Below are 26,542 nucleotides of genomic sequence, written 5' to 3' on the forward strand. Positions count from 1 at the left end.
ATGCCATCTACAAGACAAAGATGATAGTGCCTAACATTTGGTTTGGCAGTTTTTTGGATAGCAGTCAATCTTGGTACTGATGCCAAGGTGGCTGGCTGATGACATTTCTCATCATAAACTATTAGCTGGTTCAACATTGTTTTTTTTAAATACATTGACAAAGTTTAGTTTGTCTTTCCATTTTTCTCTTTTCTAGAATTCAGCATATTTTTATATTTCTATAAGTATGAGGGAAGAGGCTTCTGCCAATGACAGATCTTTTTGGAGACAGCTTGCTACCCAATGTGCCAGAGGGGGAGGATCTAAGTCTAAAAGTATGTCCCTTGTGTCGGTGGGCTGAAATCAATCAAAACTGAAATTTAATGTCTAGCTTTGTTTTAAAAACAAATTATTTCATATAAAACTTTTGAGGAGTACACATATTGGGGCCAAGAATATTGACTGATTTGGAAGGGTGGCTAACTTGGAGCAGTCTTCATATACACAGGAGCACCTGGCTGATGATATTGATGATAAAATAAGTTAGTTTGGGATTATCTGTGATAACAATCAGCCAACTTTTTGAGAAGAATACTGAAATTATTACGGTATAAACCTTATTCATTGAGCCAAAATATCAAACTACAGCCTATGGGAAACAAAAAAGTAAACAGAGATAGAACAAGAAATCAAATGAGGCACATGGGGATGCTTTGGGCACACAATGTGAAGAACAGCAGACAACATTGCAAGACTGGACTGGAACCCAGAGAGGAAGAGAAAGTCTGGTAGACCCATGCAAACTATCACTGATGAATGTGTGTATGTATGTATAATCTATTTTTACAATCTGCGCGAATGACCGTAAGTGTGTTGGTTGTTAGACAGAGACCAGCATGTGTGATATGCAGTAAAGCTGATTAAAGTTTATGTGTTTGATCTAGTGCTTTCATTGTTTTATTTCGTTAACTAGAACTGAACCAGGGACACCTAGACATATCGAGAACTAAGGTAGATTCTATAGAGTTATTATTATAAATATAATAGGGAATCTGTGATACAAACATAGATCAAACCTGCAGACCAAGAAGGAAAGTTGGCAGGATGGAAATGGATGGGGAATAGCCCAGAACAGAGTCAGAATGTAAAGCACAGATGCGGCTCTATCTAATTTCTTATGTTGCCTTTTTTTTTTTTTATTATGCATTCATTCAAAGATAGAAAGTTCTATTTAAAATAGCTATACCATAACCGTAGGCCACAGAAACAGAGATGACTTTATATTATTTGCCCTTTGGACCACAAGGTCTGAAAGGGAAACTATATCATAATGCTTTAAAAAATCTACTTGCCATGAAGAAGAATAAAAACAGGCCATCTTTGCTGCAGTTCTTTGTTTTCTATCTGTTCCTAAAATATGGTTTCATTAAACTGTGTGCAGCTCCTAATTCTTGATCACCAGGAAATTCTCTGCATCATTATCTGAAAAACATTTACAATTAATGATTTCACTAAAGCTGCACCATGTAACAATATATATAGAATCTTAAATTCTACCAAGTCTTGGTTTTACTGACAACCAGTTGACAAATGCAGTTAACAATAATTAAACCTGTAGCTTGTCTTTATTAAATTCAAAAGAGCATTTTGGCCCACTTCAAATACCTAGGAGCTATTGTCTCAGATGAGGGAACGAAACCTAAACTACTGACAGTCCACAGCAGCCCTTTCAAAACTTAAAATAATATGGAAAGACAAAGGCTTAGCCCTCGGCACCAAAATCAGACTGATGCGCTCTCTGGTCATAGCCACATTTTTATATGCTTGTGAGTCTTGGACGCTGACTGCAGAGCTAGAGAGGAGGATCCTAGCAATGGAATTGAGATGCTACAGAAGAATCCTAGGTATTACAACAGAAGAATCCTAGGTATTACATTCAGAGACCGCATCACAAACCAAGTGATTAAAGACAGGGTTACTGCAGTGATTGGACCCCATGATGACCTGCTAACTATCGTAAGAAAATGCAAGCTTAAAATCTATGGCCATATTACAAGATCTTCGGGGCTCACAAAGAACTTCCTTCAGGGAACAGTACCAGGAAAAAGAAGAAGAGGCAGACAGAGAAAGTGATGGGAGGATAACATAAAAGAATGAACAGGCCTGCCATTGAAAGAGGTTCTAAGGCAAAAGACAGAGAGGAATGGAGAAAAATGGTCGACGAGTCTTGCATGGTGTCCCAATGGTCCAATAGACTAAGGGATAGGTAAAGGTAAAGTAATGCATAGAGCACTTTGACACATAAGAAATGTAAAGTCTAATTATTTATGTAGTTTTGTTTACCCAGAAAGTGGTTCAAAGAAGCATCAATGTTTTGGATAACTAAAGAAGTCTTTAATAAAAATAACTTGCTATTGACATGGTAGTTATCAGATGTCAAAGGTTTCACCTGCTGTTCAGTGCTTGTATTGATTTGATCTTCCAGAATGATTCTTTAATGACTCCTTGATTCCACCGAGGACTAGTACTGTAACTCTAATGTTGAAAACTGTCCTCACGTGACCTTCACTCTTTGGTTCAAACTATAACATTATAAATAAACTTACATCAGATTAGTACATTTTCCTTAAATGAACTTTTATTTATACTTACATACTACTTCTTCTTTCTAGCCAGCTTTTTGCTGCTGAGCTCAGAGCTCTTTTGCAGACTGTGCCAAGGAAAAATAGTGCTTTGTTGTCTTCAGGGTGTTGGTTTGAAATGGTAGTAGGGTCTGCCTAAGGTGGATTAGGAAGGGGCATTCAAAGAGGATGTGTTTTACAGTTTCATAAGGGTGGGTGCAGTGGCTACAAAGAGGTAGGGGAGTGGGATTTATTTAACAGAGGTGTTTTTTTTCCTGTTCTTAGTTGGAAGGTTTTAGATTGCTCTTTGCAGGGGAGGAAGTTAATATTGTTCAGTTAGTTTGGAATGGTCATTTCTTTGTACATGGCTCTGCCTGTGTTTCCTGATGCCCATTGGCAGAACCACTCCTCTTTGTGACTGTTGACTAACATTGATCTTAGGGTGAGAGTTAACTGGTTGTTCCATAGTGATCCTGCCATACTTACTTTAAAAAGCTTAATGGAGTTTTATTAAAATCATTTATTGAAATATCTCTTAAATTGTACATAAAAAAAAGAAGCCACTTACTAGTTGTCATGTTACTTCTTAGATTAATATTTTGAATAGAGATTGTTGGATTTTGATAAGAATTATTGTTTTAGAGATTCCTTTTATCTCCATCGCTAATCTTAACTTTGTTCTCTATTGAATAGGGAGCAAAACAAACTTTGGACTCTCTTCCACTCTATTTTCTCATTTTACTGGCATCATGTCCCTGGGGAAATAAAAAAAGAAATTAATTTCAGCTCAATCCCAATGATCAAGGTCACTATTTGAAAAAAAATCCCTCTGGTCCTAATCCAATGATTCCCATGTTCATTTCATCAAAATCTATCAAATATTTTCAAGTCTTTGAAGTAGTAGTAAAAAATCTACTTGGTCATTGGAGACAATTACAAGATTCCCATTGTTATTTCTGTGCTGTCAGAGTATTACCATTGTCAAAAGTATTCATTATATTCAACAAGATTATAATAAAATAATGACAAGTAAAATATTTTCAGAGTTGAAGATAATTACTTCCTAGTCCAAACCTCCTGCAGGACGATGGGGAATGGGAGCGGGTAGGGTTTGAACCCAGGATCATCAATAAATCTGAACGACAGTCCAGCGTGCAAACCACACGACTAGGCAGACCATCCTGGGGTTTTTAGGTGTCCTAAATAATACTGCTAGTGATAATTAGTTGCTAATACAAAATAATCTTTTCCTTAGCAGTATTTTCAAAATATTCAAAAAACCTATGGATGCTATTTGTTGATGTGGACTGTCATCATGATGATTACAAGTTTGAACTCATCCCGCTGCCATCCTCCAACTCCTGTGGGAGGTTTGGACTCGAACGTAATAATCTTTATTTCTAAAGGAACTTCCAAAACAAAACAAGGGAGTCACAAATTACCCCACAGCCTTTCCACTTGCATTTCACTAAGTGAATAATAGTGGACCTTCCCCCCCCCCCCCCCCCCCCCCCCCCCAAGGTGCTTTTTGACGGAGGTCTGGATTGCACTACACCAGACGGAGGTCCTTGTCTCACTACATTCTAATACTAGACATAAATTCCTCATGAAGTGTTTTTTTTTCTGGATCTGGTGAATGTGATATCAAGGAGTGGAGTATAATTATTGTCATCAAATAAACTTTATATTTTGTCTGCCAAAGTGGATTTAAGTCAGTCTGTCATATCTATGTTTGTCATGTGTGACTCCAGGAAGCACTTAACCAGTATTCCATGACATTCGCATTAATAGTAACCAGTCTTATGTGTAATATTATAATACTACGTCAACACACACTTAACGCTGACATATGCATGGTTCTTAATTTGAAATAGATTTATGCATGAGTGCAAACTCTCAACCATAGTTAATGGCTTGTATAACATTTTTTAAAATGACTTTGCTATTTAATCCTCATTATTGTAAATTATTGCATTTAATATTTTTTTAAGTTTACCGTTTAGAGCTATCCTGATATTGTGTGAACTCATCTTTCAGGGGGCCTAGGCCTAACCCCAAGAGATCATTAATATGTAAAAACACAACCCTAACACTAAGCATCTCCTTGCAATGTTTGTTTAGGTCTTTATCACAACTCACCCTAGCCCTAGAGTGTTCATGGTAGTGAGATCTTCTTCTACAGAAATGGGTCTTTATTGTTGTCTGACATCATAGATATTATTCCTTTATTGACTGGATGTGATGGAACAGACCCTGAGTAATACAATGAAGAATGATTAGGACTTACTTCTGGTTCATGAACAGTGATTATCATTGATTTTTTAACACTTTCATATATTTTTTTCATGCAAAGTAAGGTTAACCCAATTAATGTATGAAATCTGAAAGTAATAAATTGAAAGCTCTTATGGAAGATAAAAAATCCAAAATATTGGTTATGACAGAAGAAATAAGAATTATGATTTCTCAATTACGAAAAGCTCTGGCCACTATAAAGGAATATAGGTGTTACATTGACATGGTAATTTTATTATAATTGCAATTTATAAATCATGTTGCTTAGAATTAACACAGTAACTGCAATGACCTAATATAGTTACTTTTTTTAAATATATATTTTATACCTCTAAAGGTACAATAATGTGAAACAAATTATTCTATAGATGTAGTTCAAAATTGATGGTAAAAAACTTGTTGATAATATGGTTATTAGTAAAAGGATGTTTACTTAGTTATGAGAGAAAAAAAATACTTTCCAACATTGCATTTTGCCAATATATTCAACTTTTACATATTTACAATACATTAAAAAGTATAATTTCAACCAATTAAAATGTATTCAAGATACAATGCCATTACAATTTTTTTAGTAGAATCCTCAACTTTGTCCATTATCGAACTTACAGTACATATCTATGTATCAAAACTTATTCAAAATTACTGTTTTAAAAACAATAATTGTGTAACCTGGCTGTTCATAGAATAAGTGAAACAGAAGACTGTGACTTTAATTTTCAGCTGAGAAGAAAGAGAGATCTCTTTGGAGCCCGACTAATAGAATCAAACATTCATGTTGGTTTATTCAAAAGAAAAATTGATAGGATTGAAAAAGTCATGAAGACATCTGCCTCTGGCTACCTTAATATGAACAATGATTCTTATATGCTTAAACTTGAAATAAAAAATTTGAGAAGAAAACTAAAGAATCATGAGATGTGTGAATTCACAATCACTACATTGAGGTAAATAATTTTAAATAATTTTTTTTTTTCACAAAAACATACTCTAAATCTTGACTTTAAGAACTATACTGTTTTTGTTTTTTTTAAACAAAAAAAAAATTAATATGCACTGTAGCTAAAAGGTTGAATTTTATTTTATTTCCTTACAAAAACTCAGATGACTTAAGACTTTTTATTTTCCCAACTTGTCAACAGACTAGAGCTTTCCAAAACTGCCAAGTTATTAGAACTAGAAAAAGCTAGAAATGTTGCTCTAGTGGCCACTAAGGAACCAATAGTTCACAGATGGAGAGCACTGCTGGTGAGCAGATTAGTCATTTAATAGAGCAAAGACAATAAAATGTATCCTTAACTTTCATTCAGTTAGAGAAAAAAAAATCTTTATAAAGTGTAAAAAAAAAAAAGCTCGCCAGAAATGACATTCAAGTAAGACATTTAAATCATAGTCAAATGTAAAGTTTCTTTCCACTTTTTATGACCAGGCTGCAGATCCATCCAAGTATGAACTTCATGTCAAAATCAACAGACTCACTTAAAGGCTCATTAACAAAACTACTGAAGTTGTTGAGAAGGAACAAATGATCCATAAAAAAGATCTTTGCTTTTTTGAGCTTCGAGCCCTTTTAGAGCGCCGTTTAGATCCTAATCTGACTGCTGAAATGTCCCTGGCTAAAGCCATAATTAGAAAACAACGTAAGCAAATGCAAGTAAGTCATTCCTAGATTTCTATACTTTAAATATAGTGAGGCCATAAAAAAAAATACATACATGATGTTGCAAAGAGCTATGGATCTATAAAATACCATTGATTGGATTAGCTTCAAAGTGGAAGGACTAGAAAACTTACAAAATCAGACTTTTTTTTTTCAGAATTGGGAAGACACATTCCCAGCAAAATGGTTGGCTGAGACTTATAAATAATCATAATATACATTTATTTAGGAAAATACTACTAATTAGCCTCACTTCGCTCTAGAGATTCTGTTATTAGCAGGTCAATTCTGTATTGATAATTGGTTATTTTATCCCAAATTCAAAATCAAACTTCCAAGTAATCATTTGTTTTTAAAGAGTTATTAGTTAGAGGAAATTCAAAGGTTCATTAAGTGCAGAGAAAATGCTTAGTTTTACAAAAAAAAATCCTTAATTTCTGTTTGTGAAGAAAGCTGCATTTCATAAAAGTTTTATAAATTTAATAAGATTTTTATGAACAGGGCCGAAATTAGAAAAAAAATTTGTGAAAAATTATAGTAGATTTCAATGATGCTTATAGTATTTTTTTTATTTAGCCACGATAAAGAATATATTTTTCTAACTCAAAAATTCTGATATAATCAAATACAATAAGAATTTCAAATCTTTATAAAATCATACTTGTGCATTAGTTTTGTCATTTCATTTAACTGTCAGTTATTTATAATAAAGCTTTTAAGATAACTAAGAATTGATACAGTTTTTGATTAAATCAGTTAAATTTAATTAAGCAAAACTTTTTATGCTAGGCACTTACAGCTGAGATCAACATGAATATTTATGATTTAGAACAAAAAGACATTGAATGCAATAAGAAACAACAAGAACTGGATAAAAGCAAAGCTAAAGTTGTTGTACAACAAAGAAAATATCTCAAGTAAGTAGGTCAAGGTTCTATCTGACTTTTCAGATAGAACTGCTGTGAGTTTGTTGTCTAGTAAGAAAAAAAAACAACATTCATGTAAATAGGGTTGAGTCTTTTGTCTTTTTCAGTTTACAGAAAAAACCTTTACCACCAATTGCTGTGAAGTCAATGTCATGTACAGGATCCAAACTGAGAGTATTTAAACCAACACTTCCATTACTCCAAATGTTCAACTAAAATGATGGAATAAACAAAGCTGACAAAATCATGTTATGTCTCCATACATCACTTTTAAAGTTAGCAAAGGAAATACAAATGTAGGCAAACATTGATTACATCTCTGGAAGGTGTCTCTATGTAATATTAAATAATGTTTACTGAACACAAATTTTGATATTTTTATATATTTTGATATTTGATTTATTTACCAACAATAAAGTCAGAAGAGAGTAAAAAAAAAAATGAGCTATAGCTAAATGTTTCTGGTTGTCTTTTTCTTTTTCTGTGGTGGTTGATGTTCACTTTTCTCTTCTTCAACTGGTCTCTTGTTTTCTTCATCATCATCATCATCCTCATTTGACTCCTGTCAACATTTAATGTCACAGGATTAGTTTATAAAGGCACTGTTTTAAGGTACTTGCTCAGTCTAAAACTTAGGTGCAAGTCCTAACAACAAAAGTAATATGAATGTTTATGTTTTTAGTTTAAACATTTAATACACTAAGGCTAAATAATTTAGATCATTTTGATTCAGACTTGTCTTTCTCAAAGAGAAGTGAATAGTGCAAAGAAATACATTGCAAATAGGAAGTACAAAAAAAAAGTAAAGTTCCCCTTTCAGACCCTGTGGTCTATAGGGCAGATGATGTAATGGTCATCTGTTTCTTCGGCCTGTGGTTAACGAGGGTGTCATGGCCAGCGTAACCACCAACTGCCTTTACTTTTCCCCAACCAAATATGAAGTAAACCACAATAAAATATTCAAGGGAGTAAAAAAATTATTTTACAGGGCTATTTCCAAACTACTTCAAACAAGAACTGACCTGAACTTCATTTTCTTCTGGCTCTTTAGAATTATTTTCCTCAGTTTCACTGTCATCAGAAATTCCCTGCTCAACTGCTGTATGCACAGTTTCTGTATTGATGCGAAAATCTCGAGATGTTGATCTTTTAAAATTCTCTGCTAAATTGACCTGACAATATAAGAAATGTAATTCTCTGATTCTTTTGCAAAAGCATAGTAGTAAAAAACAAGGTACAAACATAGGTGCAATATGAATGTTAATGTTTTGATGTATTAGCTATAAGCTAATTCTTTATAAACAATGAATTACTGTGGTAATCTAAGTGTATAGGTAGATCTAATGATTTGATTAAACTCAAAAGTTGGAGACAATACAAGATGTAGATTATAAAGATATTTCTTTAAGAACTATACCTTGGACTTTTTGCTCAGTTGAATTAAGAATTTTTCCAGTAGCTCTATAGTGCAAATGAGACTGGGTACCATTTTCCCTTGTTTCATGGCTTTTATCTAATAGATAAAACAAAATTTGTGTTCAAAGAATTACAAACTCAAGATTTGAGAACAAGAACACTATCATCTTACAACTACAAACCAACGTTAATTTAGAAATGTTTTCATAGGGGATTTCACTAATGCAACAATTTTAAATGAGTAACAAGTCACTTAACTATTCCTTTCTGATGTGTTGTATTTTTTTTCTTTCCTTTTTTCTCACTCTCTTCAGAGACATCTGATTCTAAAAGCTGTAACATACAAATTAATTATATTTTTTGTAGCAATGTACATATAAATGAAAGCTTATGTTCCATACAAATAAAACACACAAAAAAAGTGTTTTAGAAAAGAAAGCAAGTACGTAATTAAAAATTATTTCACATGATATTAGAAAATATCTATGACTTCAAACAACAGTTAAATTAGGAAAATAACATAGAGTATAATAATGTAATGTCCAAAAAACAATATATAAGTTGGCAAAAGTGAACATTTTCCAAAGCAGTTTTCAACATGATTTAAAACTAGATAATATCAAGGTTTTTATTTCAACCTTCAAAATTCACATTATAATTCACACACTTTCAGGAATGGATTTCTATAGCCCTTTGTTGTTTTTTTGTTCAACCATTAAACAGGCAGGGACACCCCTTATGTAAGCATTTAAAAAAAAAATATTTGTAATTGTATCCATTAGTTGTAGAAAATACATGTGCTACACTTCACTGAAAATTTTTATTTATTTTGACCAGAGCTTTTTTGTCTGGACATTAACACACGCCTTCATACAGCCATTTTATACTTGGAAAAAAATCAATTTGTTTCTATCAAAAGTTAATTTTTTCAACCTCCATTAAAAGAAGATATTCAGCTAGCTCAGTATTCACACATATTTACAATTGCAAGGCAGTGATTTAAAAAAAAGTATTATTTTGCATTTTTTACATTAAAACAAACATTTGAGAAAATTGATTGCAGGTTGTTTTGACATGAAGTGCATTATAAGTTATAACAGGTTCAAATTTAGTATTTTTTAAAATCACCTTCCTGATAGGAGAATTAGTGAAGTGAGTCTAATAATCTGCAATATTACACAAGTTTATACAGTTTCTGACATGTAGCCCTTAATTAAAAATACTGCAGCTATCTGGCCCATGACTCAGTTAAAAAAAACAACTGATCCCCTGTAGCAGAGATGAAACAGAAAAGGAGCTGCTGAAGCACTTATCTTATTTATCCCCTATCTTTCCCTTACTTAGAATGCAGCCTGATTAAGAGGCATTGTAAGCCACATGCACTGCTAGTACAGTCAGTGTCAGTGCCAAACGGCCCACATGAATAACAAAACTGGTCCTCATATACCATAAATGAATTAATTTACTATATCTAAAAAATATTACATGAATATCTACTACTAAGAAAATTATTTTAATTTGGATATTTCTGATAAAGAAGGACTTGTTTATGGCTCTTGATAAAAGTGAAATGCTAAAAAATATTTCCCACAATAAACACAAATTTTTGCACTAATTTTCTTCTAGGCAAAAAAGCTGTCTATTTCCACTGAGATTTTGAACATAACATATTGAACATCAATAACTTTTTACTGTAAAATTTGTATACAACTGTTTGTCTTTGGATTTTTGTCAAGCTCAAAAAAGTTCTATGTCATTCACCACATTGAATTATAGACACAAAAATTAAACTACAAATTGAAGTCTTACTATTAATGTTAAGTTTGACTGAAGTGCATGTGCCAAGTGTTCTATCTTGTGGCCATATGGTCAGTATTTAAGTGACTCACCTGGACATAGATGATCATGTTGTAAGTCTGGGGTGTAAGTTGCTGACTCACAAGTGGAACTAATTTTTCAAACCTACTACCAAGATGGCCGGCTTTGTTAGTATACAAGCTAATATACTGGCAAGAAATAAATAATGAGTCTTTATGCACTGATATATTTAAGAGATATATCATCATAACTTAAAAAAACAAAAGTATCTTTGATATGTCGATATTTCATACATTTTACCAATCAAACTTGTGCATAGTTGCTTATAATGAGATCACAAAACATGGTGTGAGGCTAATCTTGTTTATTCAAATAAAAGAACAATTTTTTAAAAATAAAATAAAATTCCATAAATGAACATGCTGTATGTTATAAGATCTTAAATGTGTGTGTGTGTATGACAGTAAGTTCTGAAAACATGCAGAAAAAATTCATGCTCGCCTCAATGACTTACGTGTTTGGTAAGTGAAGTGAGAACATTGAAGAGTTTTGTCACAGTCTTTAACATGGCATGTATACATGGGCTGGTAGTCACTGCATAGTGTGTCAGCTCAATGAAACTGTTGATTAACAGCCCAAGTCTAATGCAGATAGATCTGTCCAATGTTTCAACTTGGGTTGCTGTTTCTGCATTTAAAAAAAAAATTATTTAGAGACTCATTTGGTACGGAAGTAATAAGCCCACAGAAATAATGACAGGATATTATGAACACATTTACTTAGATACATGATGCGGGCTATGAAAACATGAACTTGACATATATGTATGTCTTTTATCTATTTATTAACAATCAATTTAATAATATACCTTTATGAAATTTTTTTTGGTCAGTAAAAAGTGTTAAATCTTTTTTTTTTTTGTTGCATTCTAGTAAGTCATTGACTTCGATTTGTGAATTCCAACCTGTGTTTCACAAGCCTATAGGCCTTAGCATTTGAACGATTAAAAAGATAATATTAATTAACAATCAAGATTATAATTTAAAAAAAAAATATATCTACAGGCTAAAAGAAGAAGAATGTGAAAAGTGAAATAGAACTAACAGTATTGAGATATGTGCCTGTAAATGTGCAGCTATTTAATAAGCTTTGTTTATTTTTAATTTTGCTTGTTACATTTCTTTCTTATTAGAGGCTCAATGTATTGAGAAACTATATTGTGATCTTATATTTCTGTATTACAGCATTGTTTCTTTATAAAATCAACTTGTCAGGATGTAACCTTATAAATTGAGAGCTTTAATTCATTCTTCTTCTAGCCACATTTTTGTTGCTGAGCTTTAAGCTCTTTAGCTGCCCACTTTTCCTCATTTAGACCTTGTGATCTATAAGACAGATGATGTATAGGTCATCTTTTTCTGTGGCCCACAGTTAATGAGGGTATCATGTGGCCAGCACAATGACCAATGGCCTTTACATTTCCCCAACTATTTCCAGGTACCCATTACAGTTTTGTTGACTCAGGAGCGCCCTTAAAATCCTGAAATTAAAAACCCAGTCATCACTCAGATTCAAACTCGAGACCCCTCAGTTTGAAAGCCAAGTGCTTTACCACTTAGTCACCACAACCTGTCCCATAGAAAAAAATGTGCTGTTTACTTTTTAGCTGTTCTACACTGACATACAGTCTTGGTTATTTTGTGGTAATTGGTTCTGTCTGCGATGAATTAACTTCTGTGAAATTTCCTTTATTAATTCACTATTGTGTTTATTATATTTCTAAGTAAAAAGAGAGAATGGTGTCAGATCATGTCTCAGTGGTTCAAGTGTAGTTACATAAATAATTTAGTGCTCTTGCCACTAGTCTGGAGCATAAAATTGAAAAAATTTCAGTAACTCAATGAAGTCTCATACAAACTAGAAAATCTTGATGAATTTTATTTTTATTTAATGTACATAATCCAGCTCAGGCTTTAGAACAGTCACAAAAACAGTGTTTCTTGTTTTAAACACCAAAGAGTTGTTTTTTTTTAATATTTGGCATGTTCAATAGAAGTGGAAGAAAGAGAGAAAGAAAAATATTGTGGGGTAATAGGTTGAACAAATTTGCTTCTTTAACTCTTAGTTATTTTTTTGTTGCCAGTTTCAACGTGACGCTAGGGCAGTAACCAGTAACCCCAGAAACAGTCTTTATATATGCAATATATATATGCATCATTCAATTTCGAAGAGAGACTGCAATCTGTGTTTTCAGTTAACCAGGAGATTATTGCAAGCTTCATTCAAAGACCAATGTCTGAGTACCACTCATGGAATCAAAGTTTTAGACAGTCGTACTTACATGAGGTTGAGTGAAGAAACATGAAGTCAATCTTAAAAAGAAATTTAAAACAAAAATCTAACATAAAATGGAAAAAAATCTTACAGTCTGTACTTTGTCTTGTGTTAAACGAACAGCCAAAAGAAGCAAGCAAAAGCTTCATCAGCTTGACACCACATCAGGTCCACATCTTTTAGTGCTGATCCCTTGATGTACATGACTCTATCAGACCTCTATTAGAAGACTTGCATTCTGGTTTCCAACTCATGGGGACACAGCAGAATTACATCTCTATTCTTGAAAAAAAAAAAGGTATATAAGGTTAAGCATTCTGATAGCTGAATTGAACATTTTTAAGTTTCTTGGGTTAAATTTTTTCTTTACAACTAATCAAGTTTTCAGTCCAATTTCTTTTGAAATATAGACAAATGGTCAACATCTTAACAAACTATATTTATTACAACTGTTTCTTATTGCTTTAAACTCAGATCTCAAAAGTGAAGTTTAGGAGATAGGTACTTGCAATCTATGAGAGATGATATAAAACTCTTCTGTTTATGTGGTAATGGTTAACAAGGGTGTCATGTGGCCAGCAAAATGACCAACTTATTTCAGGTACCCATTAGAATTAGGTGGATACCCCCTTTTGCCAGCACTGCTGAGGAAATGTATGTATTCCTATTCATTTTTTATTGATAAATTCTTAAAGTACAATGAGTAAAGAAGTGAATACACTTAAAATAAAACCAAAACCTTCCAATTTAATTTTTGGCCTAAAGTGACACTTTTTGTCACCAGTACTGGAGAAACACTCATATTATATATATAAATATATATATAACATATAGTTCGTCCATCGTGGTTCGATGATGACCACTTTGTCATCCAGGGGGCTGAAGGCTTTGCACTGGGGTTTTATGCCTCCTCATGTGGCTGGTGAGACCTATGTGTGCCCGGAATATTCGGACGCACACTGGGCAGGTTATTCCAGCTGGAGCTAGTGTCGTTTGCCTTGCTTTTCTTTTCTGGCGTTTTTCTTCTGCCAGCGTTGTTCTTTTTTTCTCAGCAACCTGTGTGCCAGTTTTCACAGCGCTACGCCATGATGCTCTGTCATGTGCCTCTGTCTCCCAGGTGCCTGGGTCTATGCTTTTTCAGAGAAGCTTTGAGGGTGTCCCTGAAGCGCTTTCTTTGACCACCTTGCCAGTGCTTTCCTTCGCTTAGTTGGCCATTCAAGAGTCGTTTAGGGATGCGGTGGTCTTCCATTCTGTAGATGTGACCTGCCCATCGCAGCTGGGACTGCATCAGGATTGTGTGGATGCTTTGCAGACACACTCTTAGAAGAACTTCTGTATCTGGTATTTTGTCTTGCAATTTGACATTTAGTATTTTTCTGACATGTCATGTGGAAGTGGTTCAGTTTCTTTGCATGTTTACTGTACACTGTCCATGTTTCTGAGGCATAGAGCAATGTAGGGAGGATGACAGCTCTATAGACCCCTAGCTTTGTGTTTGTGGTGAAGCCACGTCTGTTCCAGACAGTTTGCCATAGGATGCACTGGCCTTGGCGATACGCAGATCGATTTCACTATCGATTTTTCCATTCCTGGAGACTGTGCTGCCAAGATATGTGAATTTGTCCACTGCGTTTATATCCTGTCCATTTATAGTGATGCTTGGATCCATGTAGGCTTTCCCAGGAGCAGGTAGATATAAGACTTCAGTCTTGTTCGTATTGATGGTAAGGCCAAAGTCTGAGCATGCTCTTGAGAAGTCACTGACGATGCTCTGCAGATCGTTTTCAGAGCAGGCATTTAGGGCACAGTCGTCAGCAAATAGCAAGTCTCTGATTACTGCTGCATTTGTTTTTGATTTTGCTTTAAGCCGCCTCAGGTTGAATAGGCCACCATCAAATCTGTATGATATATTTATCCCGTTGTTTTCTCTATTTGTCAATGCATCTGTCAGCATAGCGGAGAACATGATACTGAACAGTGTAGGTGATAGGACACAGCCTTGTTTTACCCCGTTTGATACTTCGAAGGGCTTATATATATATATATATATATATTCCTTCAAAAGACAAGATAATTACTTTGCATTTCTTATGTCAATCTAGTCGTGCAAGTCAATCAGTGAATTACTCTGCTAAGTCATTGGTTTCCCTTGCTGATTCAGGCAACCCATATGAGGTAGGCATTAGAGTTTAGTGGACTCTAAGGCATACTTGATTCCAGAAGTTCAAAACACAGTCTTCATCTGTATTTGAACTCAAAATCCCTCAGTTTGGAAGCCAAGCATTTTACGACTCAGCACCCATGCTCCCAGGTATGTTTGTAACTAAATTTTTATTACATGGCTCAATCTCATTTGTGGACCAGTAGGGGGTAGTTATCTGGGAGAAGGTTTTCCGTGCTGCTTTGATAGATATTCAAGCCAATCTCAAGCGTACTTAGCCCCTAGATCCCACATCTAAAGGCAAATATTAGTTTTAAATACTGATGAAAATAAATATTTATAATGTCAAATGGCCAAGTCAAATACATGTCCATGTGTACCTGTCTAGATTATTTGTGTATAGTTAAAGAACAATGTATAACTAAGAGACATTACAAAATATTATTAACTTAGCTTCATAATGAAATATGTATATGATTGATTAATAATATTATGAAATACATTAAGATTATTTATTTGATAATGCCTAACTACATAACATTACATTGAGACATGGTGACTGAGTGGCTTCCGAACCAGGGGAGGTTCTGGGTTCAAATCCTGGTGAAGACTGGGATTTTTATTTTGGGATCATAAGGCACCTATGATTCCATCCAGTTCTAATGGGTACCTGACATTAGTTGTAAAATCGGTAGGTCATTATGCTGGCCAGATATCACCCTTATTAACTATGGGCTACAGAAACAGATGACATTTACATGATCTTCCTTATAGATCACAAGGTCTGAAAGGGGAACTATAAAATTACATAGCAAAATTATGAAATAACTGTAAAAATACTTAGCTAGATTATGAACTAATCCTAAAAATACTTAGACTAGATTATGAGACTTGAGTATGATTACCTGGCTAGATATAAAAACAAATGCCAGGGCAATGGTTAGAATCATTAAGAGTCGGCCCAGCCAAATGTCAGAGGAAACATCTCCATAGCCAACAGTGGAGAACGTGACAACAGCAAATTTGAAAGACTCAAAAATTTTGAAGTTTGAGCTGCTGCTTCCTCTCTGAATGTGTTGAATAGTGCAGATATTTGAAGGAAGGAAATCAAAAAGAAAACTTAAGTTAACTCATGTAAACCTATGTATATTTATGTTTATTACTGACAAAGAAAATAAGGCAAGCTATTAACTCAAGAAACTGGGTCAGAGAATACATGGTCACTTAATTATAACTAATTATTTATTCAATTTAACTCACACTCTGTTAAAAACTAACTCTACAGCACAATTTCTAGAGGCTATATTTTAGATTCTGATAAAAACAATATTTAGGCTATATTACATTTTACACAGCACTATATCTAGTCTATGCTACATATCACATAGACACACACACACAGATTTATTTATTATTGTTCTTTGGAATATACATATTATAATTAATAATAGCCAACACAAACGTACTTAGCCTCTGGACCATGCTTCCCAACATATGTCTTGATCTGTAAGTCTGTTAATAAGAGAATACTATGTGTACAGAAACAATCAATCTTCTGATCAACACAAACTCGACAGACCCAGATTAGACATATTATTGATCTAAATCAGACAATATGAATAATAATAACAATTGCTAGAGTTCTTAATGTCAAACGTGAAAAAGCTAATGAAAACATTGTTGCTTATGTAATGTGTCTAGAAGAAAGTGGACTCTTCTAATAAACTTGTTCTGAAGCAAATAGTCAAACAAGTTTGTGATACTGGCTATATCTCTGCATCAGCAATTGTACACAAAATAAAACTAAATGAATCTGAAAATTGACACAAAGAGATGCAGTGATAAAGGAATTGCAACATCAACAAAATACAGATGACATCATATGTAGCATCCTCTTGAGTGATAGTTAAAAAAACAGATTAGATTTTGCTGTGTTATTAGAGATCACATTAATGTGAGACACTTGAGACTTATTTAAAGAGATAGGCAACTCATTTATTAAATGTTTTTGAGTTCAATTATTGTGCTTTGGAATATGTGCTTTGTAGCCTAGATATAGTGCTGTGTAATATGTAATATTCTGTTCTACAGAATCTAAAAGATAGCCTAAAAATAGTGCTATAGGGTTAGTTTTTGATATATTGAATTGAGTACTAGAAATACAGATGGATGCCTGCCTGTTCATATGGTAATCGATCAGGCTGACTGTGTATTTTACATGTTTCTGATATTCCTTCAGATTTGAATATTAAATGTATTTTATCCAAGCCTAAGGATTGCAGGAGATGATGACAGGCTGAGTTTGAACCCAGGACCATTAAGACCAGCAACCAGGCAACCATCCTGTCATCTAGATGTTGTTCCAAGTTTTAACCAAGCTCATTCTCTGCCATCCAGCGAGAAGTTTGGGCTTGGTTGAAGAAATGGTTATTTCTGAAAGATGCGATAGGGTTAACTGTGTGTGATAACCTGACAAATGTGACCCAGGCCAGTAAAACAGTTCAGCGTACTGTGTTGGTGTACAAGGGACAGTACTGGTATGAATGTTACACATAAATATGACCCATGTGATTTTTTTGGGACCAAACTGTCAGTCTACCGTGAAGTCGGTCTAGGGACAGTGAATCCTTGAGTGAAGCAGTCACAAGTCCAGAATGAGATAGAGAGAGAGCTTAGTATGGCAATTTTGAGTTTATTAAGCATTTGTAGTCAGTGTATCCTATAGCCAATGGACCTCATTCACCAATCGTAAACAAACAACATTTAGTCACGTGATCTTATTGATAAAACTATGAAAAAAAAACGTCACGTGACAACCATCATGAATTAAACATGAGATCGTAAATTATATAGAAGAGATAAGCATCACGTGGCTAAATGGTGTTTGTTTACGATTGGTGAATGAGGTCCATTGTGTAGTATTTGATGTTATTTGTTTGTTATTAAAGTACCACATTATTTTGGAACTCTTGTTGTCAAGTTCTTGAGTTAGATGTGTTCTGTTGAGCAGTGTTTACAGAAGGCCTGTTAGAGAGAATCAGAATTATTACAATATACAAAACCAAACAAATATTTTTTTTTTCCAATTAATATCGAGAGAGGATTCCCAGACAGAATAATTATTCTTTTGCCATTTCTTCACTAAACATTGTGTAGGTTGAAGCTATGTGTTCAAATTGATCCAAGTAATTTTCAAGAGTTTCCTCTTTGATGTTAAAGTTATGGAATTTGGAGATGTTTGTGGGTCGATATATTAGGGTTTACTTTGGTTGCTTCTACTTTTGCTAGTTCTATTCATTCCTCACTTTCTTTTTGTTTGAGTTCTAAGTCTTTTAATTCTTTTTGATGAGCTCCTTGAGCTGCTCTTTCATCTCTTTCTCTTATTCCCCTATATCTGTTTCTAGTTTATCCCTCTCTTTCTTTTCAGCTTTTTCTAATTCGAATTCAATAAATTGTGAGAAATTAGTGGAGGGATCCACAAAGGCTATGGCACCTTACCCGAAAATAAAGGCAGCTATCCAGAGAGCTGAAAGGGGCAACCCTAACTACTTTGTCATATAAAAAACAAATACTGTTATGAAAGCTTCTACTCACAAGAAAACCTGGACAGATCTCAAAGGAAAACGGCCTCGGCCTGGAAAAGGACATGCAACATGCAAAGCCTTTATAGAGCAGGTGCGCTAGCCCAACTTACTGAAGTGTTAAAGAAATAAAGGATACCTCTTGAGGCCATACAGGAAACCAGGTGGAAAGACATTCTCAGAACTAAGGAGTATATACATACTATATTTTATAGTGGTGGAAGCATTAACTTAGGTACAGGTTTTGCTGTAAAAAGAAAATGGCAGATAATGTCATTGGATTTATACCTGTAAGTAATAGACTCTGCTCACTACGTTTGAGAGGAAAATTCTTCAACATATTATTCATCAATGTCCATACCCCTACTGAAGATGCAGATGGTAACACAAAAGAAGCCTTCTATGATGGACTGGAAAGAATTTATGATGAAGCACCAAAGCATGACATCAAAATAAATCCAAGGAGATTTTAATGCAAAAATTGGAAAAGAACCAGCATTCAGACCAACAATTGGCAAAGAAAGCTTACATGAATAGTCCAACAATAATGGCATAAGATTAGTGAATTTTGCATCAGGAAAAGGAATGTCTATCTGCAACACTAAATTTTAACATGAGAGTATTCACAAGGTAACCTGGATCTCACTCGATTTAACACCCAGAATCAAATAGATCATATACTCATAGATAAGAGACATGGATCAGATATAATAGATCAGAGGTGGGCAAATTACGGCCCACAGGCCACATGAGGCCCACCTAACTGTTTTATGCGACCCGCGCATACCTACAGAAATTAGGTGAGCTCATAGATTATACATATAAAGAATGCAAATATATAAAAAATAACTAATTTTAAATATCTATATAAATTATTGAAATTTCTGATTCTTATCAGTTATGATGAAGCGGTGAAAGAAATAGTCTCTACACATCATTCTAAAAAGCCTAAACTAAACCTAGCATAAATTCTTATTTGCAATATTTTAAAGATCCAGTTAAAGATTCAAACTCAGAGAAGTACTTGAAGATTTGGAAATAAAACATTCCAATGTTCGGTACCACAGTAGTGTCCGCTGGCTTAGCATGGACAAGATATTGAGAAGAATATAGAATTTCAAGGAAGAAATTGTTATGTTCCTTGAAGGACATTGACTATGACTTTGCTACTAATATTTCTAATGAAGAGTGGAAGACTCAAACTTTTTTTTCTTCGGAGGTAATGCACATGAAATGTATGTGAATGCTAAATCTTTTCAAACAAAACTTTCCCATTTTTCCAGGCAAGCAAGTGAAAACAGATTTTGACATTTTCCTTTGCTGAAAGGTAAAACTATTTCTAGTTAAACGGTTGAATTATTTAAATTCTTTGATTGTGGAATGGGCTGAATACTTTGAGGGGACAATGAAGTATATGAACTGTCACATTGGAGGACCAGATCCCTTAGAGAACCAACACTCATTGAAACATCAGAAATAATTAGGACCACGAAGAATCACAAAGCACCAGGAGAGGACCAAATTACAGCAGAACTAATTAAATATGGAGGAAAAGACTTAGATTCCCAAATACACAGACTAATATCCAGAATTTGGGAAGAAGAAGTAATACCAACAGAATGGGAAACAGCTCTTATAATCCCAATACACAAAAAAGGATCCAAGCTAAAGTGCTGCAATTACAGAGGAATTTCTCTACTAAATGTGACTTATAAGATCCTGTCTAGGCTTATAACTAAGAGGCTTGGAAAATACTCAGAAGAAATCTTAGGTGACTACTAATCTGATTTCAGATCAGATAGATCCACAACTGATCACATCTTCACACTAAGATTTATAATAGAAAAATGCCTTGAATACAGCATACCTATCCACCAACTCTATTTAGATTATAAAATGGCCTATGACAGTATCAAATGGAAATATCTATATGACACTCTACAAAATTTTTGAATACCTAACAAACTGACAAGACTTATACATATGACTTTAAATAACTCAAAAAGTAAAGTCATGATAGAAGGAGAACACTCACTGGAATTTAAAATTAAAAGAGGATTAAGACAAGGTGACTCACTTACTTGCATGCTTTTCAATTTGACACTGGAGAGTTATAAGAAATAAACACATAAACTTGAGGGGAAATATTACTAACTTTTTAAATACTTCAGGAGAGAAAATATGGTTCCACAACCAACAGGGACGATATATAGCTAACCTCTACAATACCTTGCTTATGCAGATGAATTGCCTTATTGGGTAAAGAAACCTCTGACATTGCTAGTTTTTTCACACAACTAGAAGCATCTCGACCAGCAGGACTTGAGGTCAATGACAGTAAACCCAAGTACATCGCAATGACAAGAAACAATCAAAAAGATAGGACCATATATTAAAATCATAAATCACAAATTTGAAAATGTCAAAGCATTAAAATATCTAGGAAGTACAATTGATTTAAAAAATGACCTACTAAACAGAAATAAAGGAAAGAAAAGCAGGAGGCAACAGGGCATTTTATAGCACCCACCATTTACTTAAGAACAAAACAATATAAAAAAACAAGAAAATAATATACAAAACCATAAGACCAGCTGCAGTGTATGCAAGTGAGACCTGAATGCTGACAAAGACAACCGAAAATATACTAAATACTTGGGAACGTAAAATTCTAAGGAAAATCTATGGTGCTATACAAGATGAAACAGGGTGGAGGACATGTACTAACCATGAGATATATCAATTGTATGAAGACCCACAGATAGTGACGGAGATAAAAGGCTAAGGAGAGATCTGAATGGAGGGATGTGTTGAAGCCAGCTAAAGCCCTCCATGGGTTGTAGTGCCATTGGGATGGATGGATGGACAGTGTTTCCTGCAAAATGACTGAAAAATAATGACAACATTAAAACAAAAAAAATATTTGCTCTATTCATATTTTACGATGTCTTAAGTATTTCTTTCAAAATAACTATTTTGTATTAAATAGGTTAAATAAGATCTAGATGTAGTGATAAATCTCATCATCTTGACATCATATGTGATACATGTACATGACTTGATCATCATATACATAAATCATACAGGAATGGACTGGATTTCTAGATGCACTAAGATTCTACATCATGCAACAATACAGGATTACAGGCAGCACTTTGGCTTTCTTACTGTCACTAATACCGTAGTCTAACTGTAATACTTGATCTAGATTCAGATCTAGACTCTAGTAGACTGTCACTTAGTTTACTCATAGTCATAGTCACCATATAGATCTAGATATCATAGTTTCGGTCAGACGTGAAGACCACCAGCAGGTGGACGGGGGATGGGAGTGGGCATGGTTCGATAAATTCAAACGACAGTCCAGTGCACAAACCGCACAACCAGGCAGCCATCCACAAATACTACATCTAGAGATATAAATATATATATAGAGAGAGATAGATCTAGAAACTAGAATCTATATATACTAATTATGTAATATAGATCTAATATAATTATAAAGAGAGTAGTTTATTTAATCCGGACATTACATGAATTCGGACACTAGCTGTTTGTGTGGTCATTAAATCTTTATTTTGATATTTAATATGAAACTAGCATGTCCATTTCCAATGATTCTGACCCAATTTCCTTCCATTTAGTTGTCTTTTTATGTAAGAAAAAAGAATTTCAAATGTCTACATGAGGTTTTTGTTTTTCCCTATGTTACCCGGATGACTTTACCTCTTCCTAGGGTTAAGACTATATTTTTTGGTTTGCTAAGTCTATGCTAATGAGCCCGGCAATACTTATTCTGTTTTTTGGAGCTGTTTTATTTGATTCATAAGCCAAGTTGTTTGATTTTATACAACAAAAATAATAGGGTGTTGGAATTAAATTACGATTTTCTTTACCAAAATTTATTTCAGACAGCCAGTTTTGGACATCAATGTTAATGATCTTATATATTATATTTGTTTGTTTGTTTTTTTCATAGAGAATAAATGGGCAAATGTTTGTAGTGAGCTTGATACATTGAATGTAGTTAAATGCCTAGATCTAGACCTACTAGATAGATTTATGGAGAGAGAATATATATTGTTTTTTTTTTTCATAGAGAATAAATGGGCAAATGTTTGTAGTGAGCTTGGTACATTGAATGTAGTTAAATGCCTAGATCTAGACCTACTAGATAGATTTATAGAGAGAGAATATAGAGGATTCAGCTATTTAGGCAAGAATGGCTATCCTAACCTGTACTATACTACAAAAGATCATCTGTATTAGAAATTTATTAAATTAATTTAATAAACAAAAAACAAAAATTTAGTTAATGTTAATATAGAATTAAAATCAGAGTTTATTGATGCCTAAATATAGAGACTGTCTGAAATAAATTAAATGGTCTCCGGAATAAAATAATGTGGGTCAAATTTGTCTGCATTAAATATAATAACAAACATAGGTTAGGGGTACAAATATAAGTAGTCATCCTTATTCTCCTTAAACTTAAACTAAAGAAGATTTTGATACTTATTTCTTTTCTATGTCGAACCATTGTCAAATAACGCGCTGTCAAAGTCAAACAAAGTCAAATTTTGGCCTATAGGTGTCCAAATAGCATAAACTACTCTAGATCTAGTTTATAAAAGATCTATTATAATTTATTATTATTTATATAAAATATATTACTATAGATCTAGACAATCACAATAGTCATTATTATCATAATAATAATAATAATCTTTATTATCCATAAGGAAATTTGTCTTACAATTTGTGCATTACACCAAACAAAAAACATTATAACTATAAGAAACCAAAGTGTACATACACACCAGACTCACTCATAATTGACATGTGACAAAGTTTGTACCAGATTGTTCTTATTTAATGATTTGATTGCCAGGAGAACAAAAGAGTGTTTGTGTCTGTTTGTCTTTGCTATCGGTGTCTTGTATCTCTTTTGTGATGGTAAAATCACAAAATCCTGACACAAAGGGTGATTCTTTATTTCGAGGATCTTGTTAGCTTTTTTAGAGATGTTTGTCTCAAACAACTGCCCAAATGGGGTTTGTTTTTTGCCAATGATTTTGCCAGCAGCATTTAGGATTCTATAAAGTTTATTCCTATTTTTAATGCTCAGATTGCCATACCAGGCAGTGATATTGAAACTTAAAATATTGCAGATGTGAGCGTGATAAAACATAGCCAAGGCCTTTTCGCTAACATTAAACGAGGACACCTGACGCACCAGTAGTTAAACTGGGTGATTTTAATAAATGCACCTTGAAGGGTGACCTACCCACCTTCTATCAACACATTTCATGTCCGACAAGAGAGCACAGAACTCTGGACTTATGTTATTGTAACATCAAAGGAGCATTCACATCTCGTGAAAAGCCACCACTAGGATCATCGGACCACAAAACAATACAACTGCTGCCTATTTACCGTACAAAACTTAAAGAAGGAAAAATCATTCAAAAAAACGTACAAGAATGGACTCAAGACAATATTCTCAAACTACAGGGATGTCTAGACTGCACTGACTGGAATTTGTTTAAAGAGACCACTTCCAATCTGGAAGAATGGGTCGACGCAGTGACAAATTACATCAAATTCTGCGAAAACATGTGTGTCAGCACTAAGAGCATCAAGATATACCCCAACAATAAACCATGGGACACTGCAAAAATAAAATGGGAAATAATAAAAAAGAAAAGAGCATTTATGAGTGGCGATGGACAGACAAGGAAAATTGCTCAACGAAATCTCAACGTCGTTCTTGAGGAAGGGAGGAGAAACTACCGCACCAAGCTGGAAGACTCAATTAATACAAGTGGCATGAGACAGGCGTGGGGCATCATGAGCAAAATGGCAGGAGCACAAGTCAAAATTAAAAATAATCTTGCTACAAGAGACGAAAAAACATTGGCCAACGAGTTAAATGATTTCTATTGTCGCTTCGACACGAAAGATTTTAATTATCTAAGACTCAAAGCCCTTGAGGATGTCAATGTTAACAACTATTTTGAATTATACTATGACTATCTCACACTATCTATCTATACTATTAGTCTGAGTATAGTCACTATAGACTAGTCACTAGACTATACTTAATTATAATACTAAAATAGTATGACTATCTCAAACTATCTGAGTATCTGTCTATACTATTTGTCTGACTATACCATCACTATAGTCACTAGACTATACTTAATTAAAATACTACTATTTTATACTATATTTTTTCATACTAAATAAAATTATAATATAGTTAATGGACCTTATTCACTAATTGTAAACAAACATTTAGCCATGTGATTATCTATATCCTCTATTACTATACAAAGTATGCCATCCGTAGTGGCTGTCACGTGATACATTGTATATTTTTTATTGTTTTATCAATATTACAATATTATGCCGTGGCTAAATGTGTTTATTTACGATTGGTGAATGAGGTCCATTAATATTATTTATACTATATTTTTATATTATATATAGTACTTATAGAGTCTATACTTTATTACTTTATTAAATTATTATAGTATTAAATTATAGTTACACTACTAACTAGTTATAGATCTAGACAATGTAGTCATCTAGTCAGTAGATCTACTTATACACATTATAATAGTATTATACCATTTAGTCAGTTTAGTATAGATTTCTATAGATCTAGATCTAATCAATCTAATCTATCTCTAGAGATCTATATATTATTATATTTTAGATCTAGTCTATATTAACCCTTTCACCACTAAACAGTTGTCAGAAACTATCTATCACCGAAGACAGGCTTGGAGAAGGGATATATAACTATAACTCTGATGTATCAGAATTTTAAAAAATCAATTTTATGACTAATTTCACAGGAAAAAACTAATTAGATTAGATCTAATAAAACCTAACAAAAAAGTTAAAAACATTCTTTTTATAATAGAAAAAAATACAATAGACCTAGGGTTCACATTCAGCATCATTGAATGATTATAATGATATTATTATTAGATCTAATTATTATGATGATCATTCACTGGTGACTGATTCTTTCATCATATTTTAAGTCATAAATAGGCCTGCAGAGCTCAAAAACATTAAAATATCACGTCATATTTAGATCTAGATCTAGTTGCCTTCCAATCTCCCGTTTCACTTTCACTAGATCTAACATATTCAATACTGAATTCTAATCTAGCTGCCTAGCATTAATTTTTTTTATTCATTTTCATTACTAAAAAAAATCGTTCTGAACTCAAATTTGTCAAATGAGACAAATTCAACAAATTTATACAAATAGCTCTAGAAACTCTAGATTAGTCTAGATCTAGTCTAGACCCTGAGTAGTCCTAGCCTAGTCCTAAGTCAATACTTAGTAAAGTTAAAGTAGACTATAACACTATCTATTAGATCTAGATTCTCCTAGATCTAGTAGTCGAGACCTATCTAGATTGTAGACTAACTAAAACTAAAAGTAAAACTAAAAAATTCAATTGAAATTCTAAATTAAGTAAATTACTTACCCCAATCATTGTTTATATCCATATAAACATTAATATTCCCATTAGAATCTTATTCTATTAAAGCCTACACATAAGCCTAAATATGTTCCATTTTAAAGGCTAGCAAAAAAAAATAATTTTCAAAAAATCTTAAAACTCCATGCTGTTAGAGATATAGATCTAGATAAACATCTAAAAATAGCTTCACTATCGCTCTTCTAGGTCAGAGTTAGTAAAGGTATAAATTTTTATTTAAAAACT

The 26,542-nt window shown here is 33.4% G+C and overlaps 2 protein-coding genes across 6 annotated transcripts; one reads left to right on the forward strand and one right to left on the reverse strand.

Annotated features, from left to right (window-relative positions):
• Nucleotides 1–1,331: 1,331 nt before the first annotated feature.
• On the reverse strand, nucleotides 1,332–26,466 carry LOC129923473 (Fanconi anemia group I protein homolog). 4 transcript variants are annotated; one of them, XR_008775441.1, is made up of 13 exons: nucleotides 26,303–26,466; nucleotides 16,116–16,277; nucleotides 13,141–13,331; nucleotides 11,230–11,402; nucleotides 10,787–10,903; nucleotides 9,156–9,230; nucleotides 8,899–8,994; nucleotides 8,504–8,640; nucleotides 7,889–8,043; nucleotides 4,740–4,853; nucleotides 3,169–3,355; nucleotides 2,429–2,561; nucleotides 1,332–1,461 (listed from the first exon to the last, which is right to left on the reverse strand). XR_008775441.1 is itself a non-coding variant. In XM_056014563.1 (10 exons), exons 4-9 carry the CDS (start codon nucleotides 11,281–11,283, stop codon nucleotides 7,933–7,935), a joined length of 603 nt encoding a protein of 200 aa, XP_055870538.1. In that variant the 5' UTR covers nucleotides 11,284–11,402; nucleotides 13,141–13,331; nucleotides 16,116–16,277; nucleotides 16,677–16,722; the 3' UTR covers nucleotides 4,740–4,853; nucleotides 7,889–7,932. The 4 variants fall into 4 exon arrangements, 2 of the variants coding, with proteins under 2 accessions (XP_055870538.1, XP_055870537.1); XR_008775442.1 differs by lacking the exon at nucleotides 16,116–16,277; XM_056014563.1 differs by lacking the exons at nucleotides 1,332–1,461; nucleotides 2,429–2,561; nucleotides 3,169–3,355; nucleotides 26,303–26,466 and adding an exon at nucleotides 16,677–16,722 and having other exon boundaries at nucleotides 8,504–8,653.
• On the forward strand, nucleotides 6,042–7,728 carry LOC129923475 (uncharacterized). Of its 2 annotated transcripts, XM_056014571.1 has the most exons (4): nucleotides 6,042–6,143; nucleotides 6,325–6,549; nucleotides 7,345–7,472; nucleotides 7,589–7,728. In XM_056014571.1, the coding sequence occupies exons 2-4, from the start codon at nucleotides 6,421–6,423 to the stop codon at nucleotides 7,695–7,697; spliced, it is 366 nt and encodes a 121-aa protein (XP_055870546.1). In that variant the 5' UTR covers nucleotides 6,042–6,143; nucleotides 6,325–6,420; the 3' UTR covers nucleotides 7,698–7,728. The 2 variants fall into 2 exon arrangements, with proteins under 2 accessions (XP_055870546.1, XP_055870545.1); XM_056014570.1 differs by lacking the exon at nucleotides 6,042–6,143 and having other exon boundaries at nucleotides 6,220–6,549.
• Nucleotides 26,467–26,542: the final 76 nt, after the last annotated feature.

Source organism: Biomphalaria glabrata, chromosome 16 (assembly GCF_947242115.1).
Source record: "Biomphalaria glabrata chromosome 16, xgBioGlab47.1, whole genome shotgun sequence".
In the NCBI taxonomy this organism is placed as follows: domain Eukaryota; kingdom Metazoa; phylum Mollusca; class Gastropoda; family Planorbidae; genus Biomphalaria; species Biomphalaria glabrata.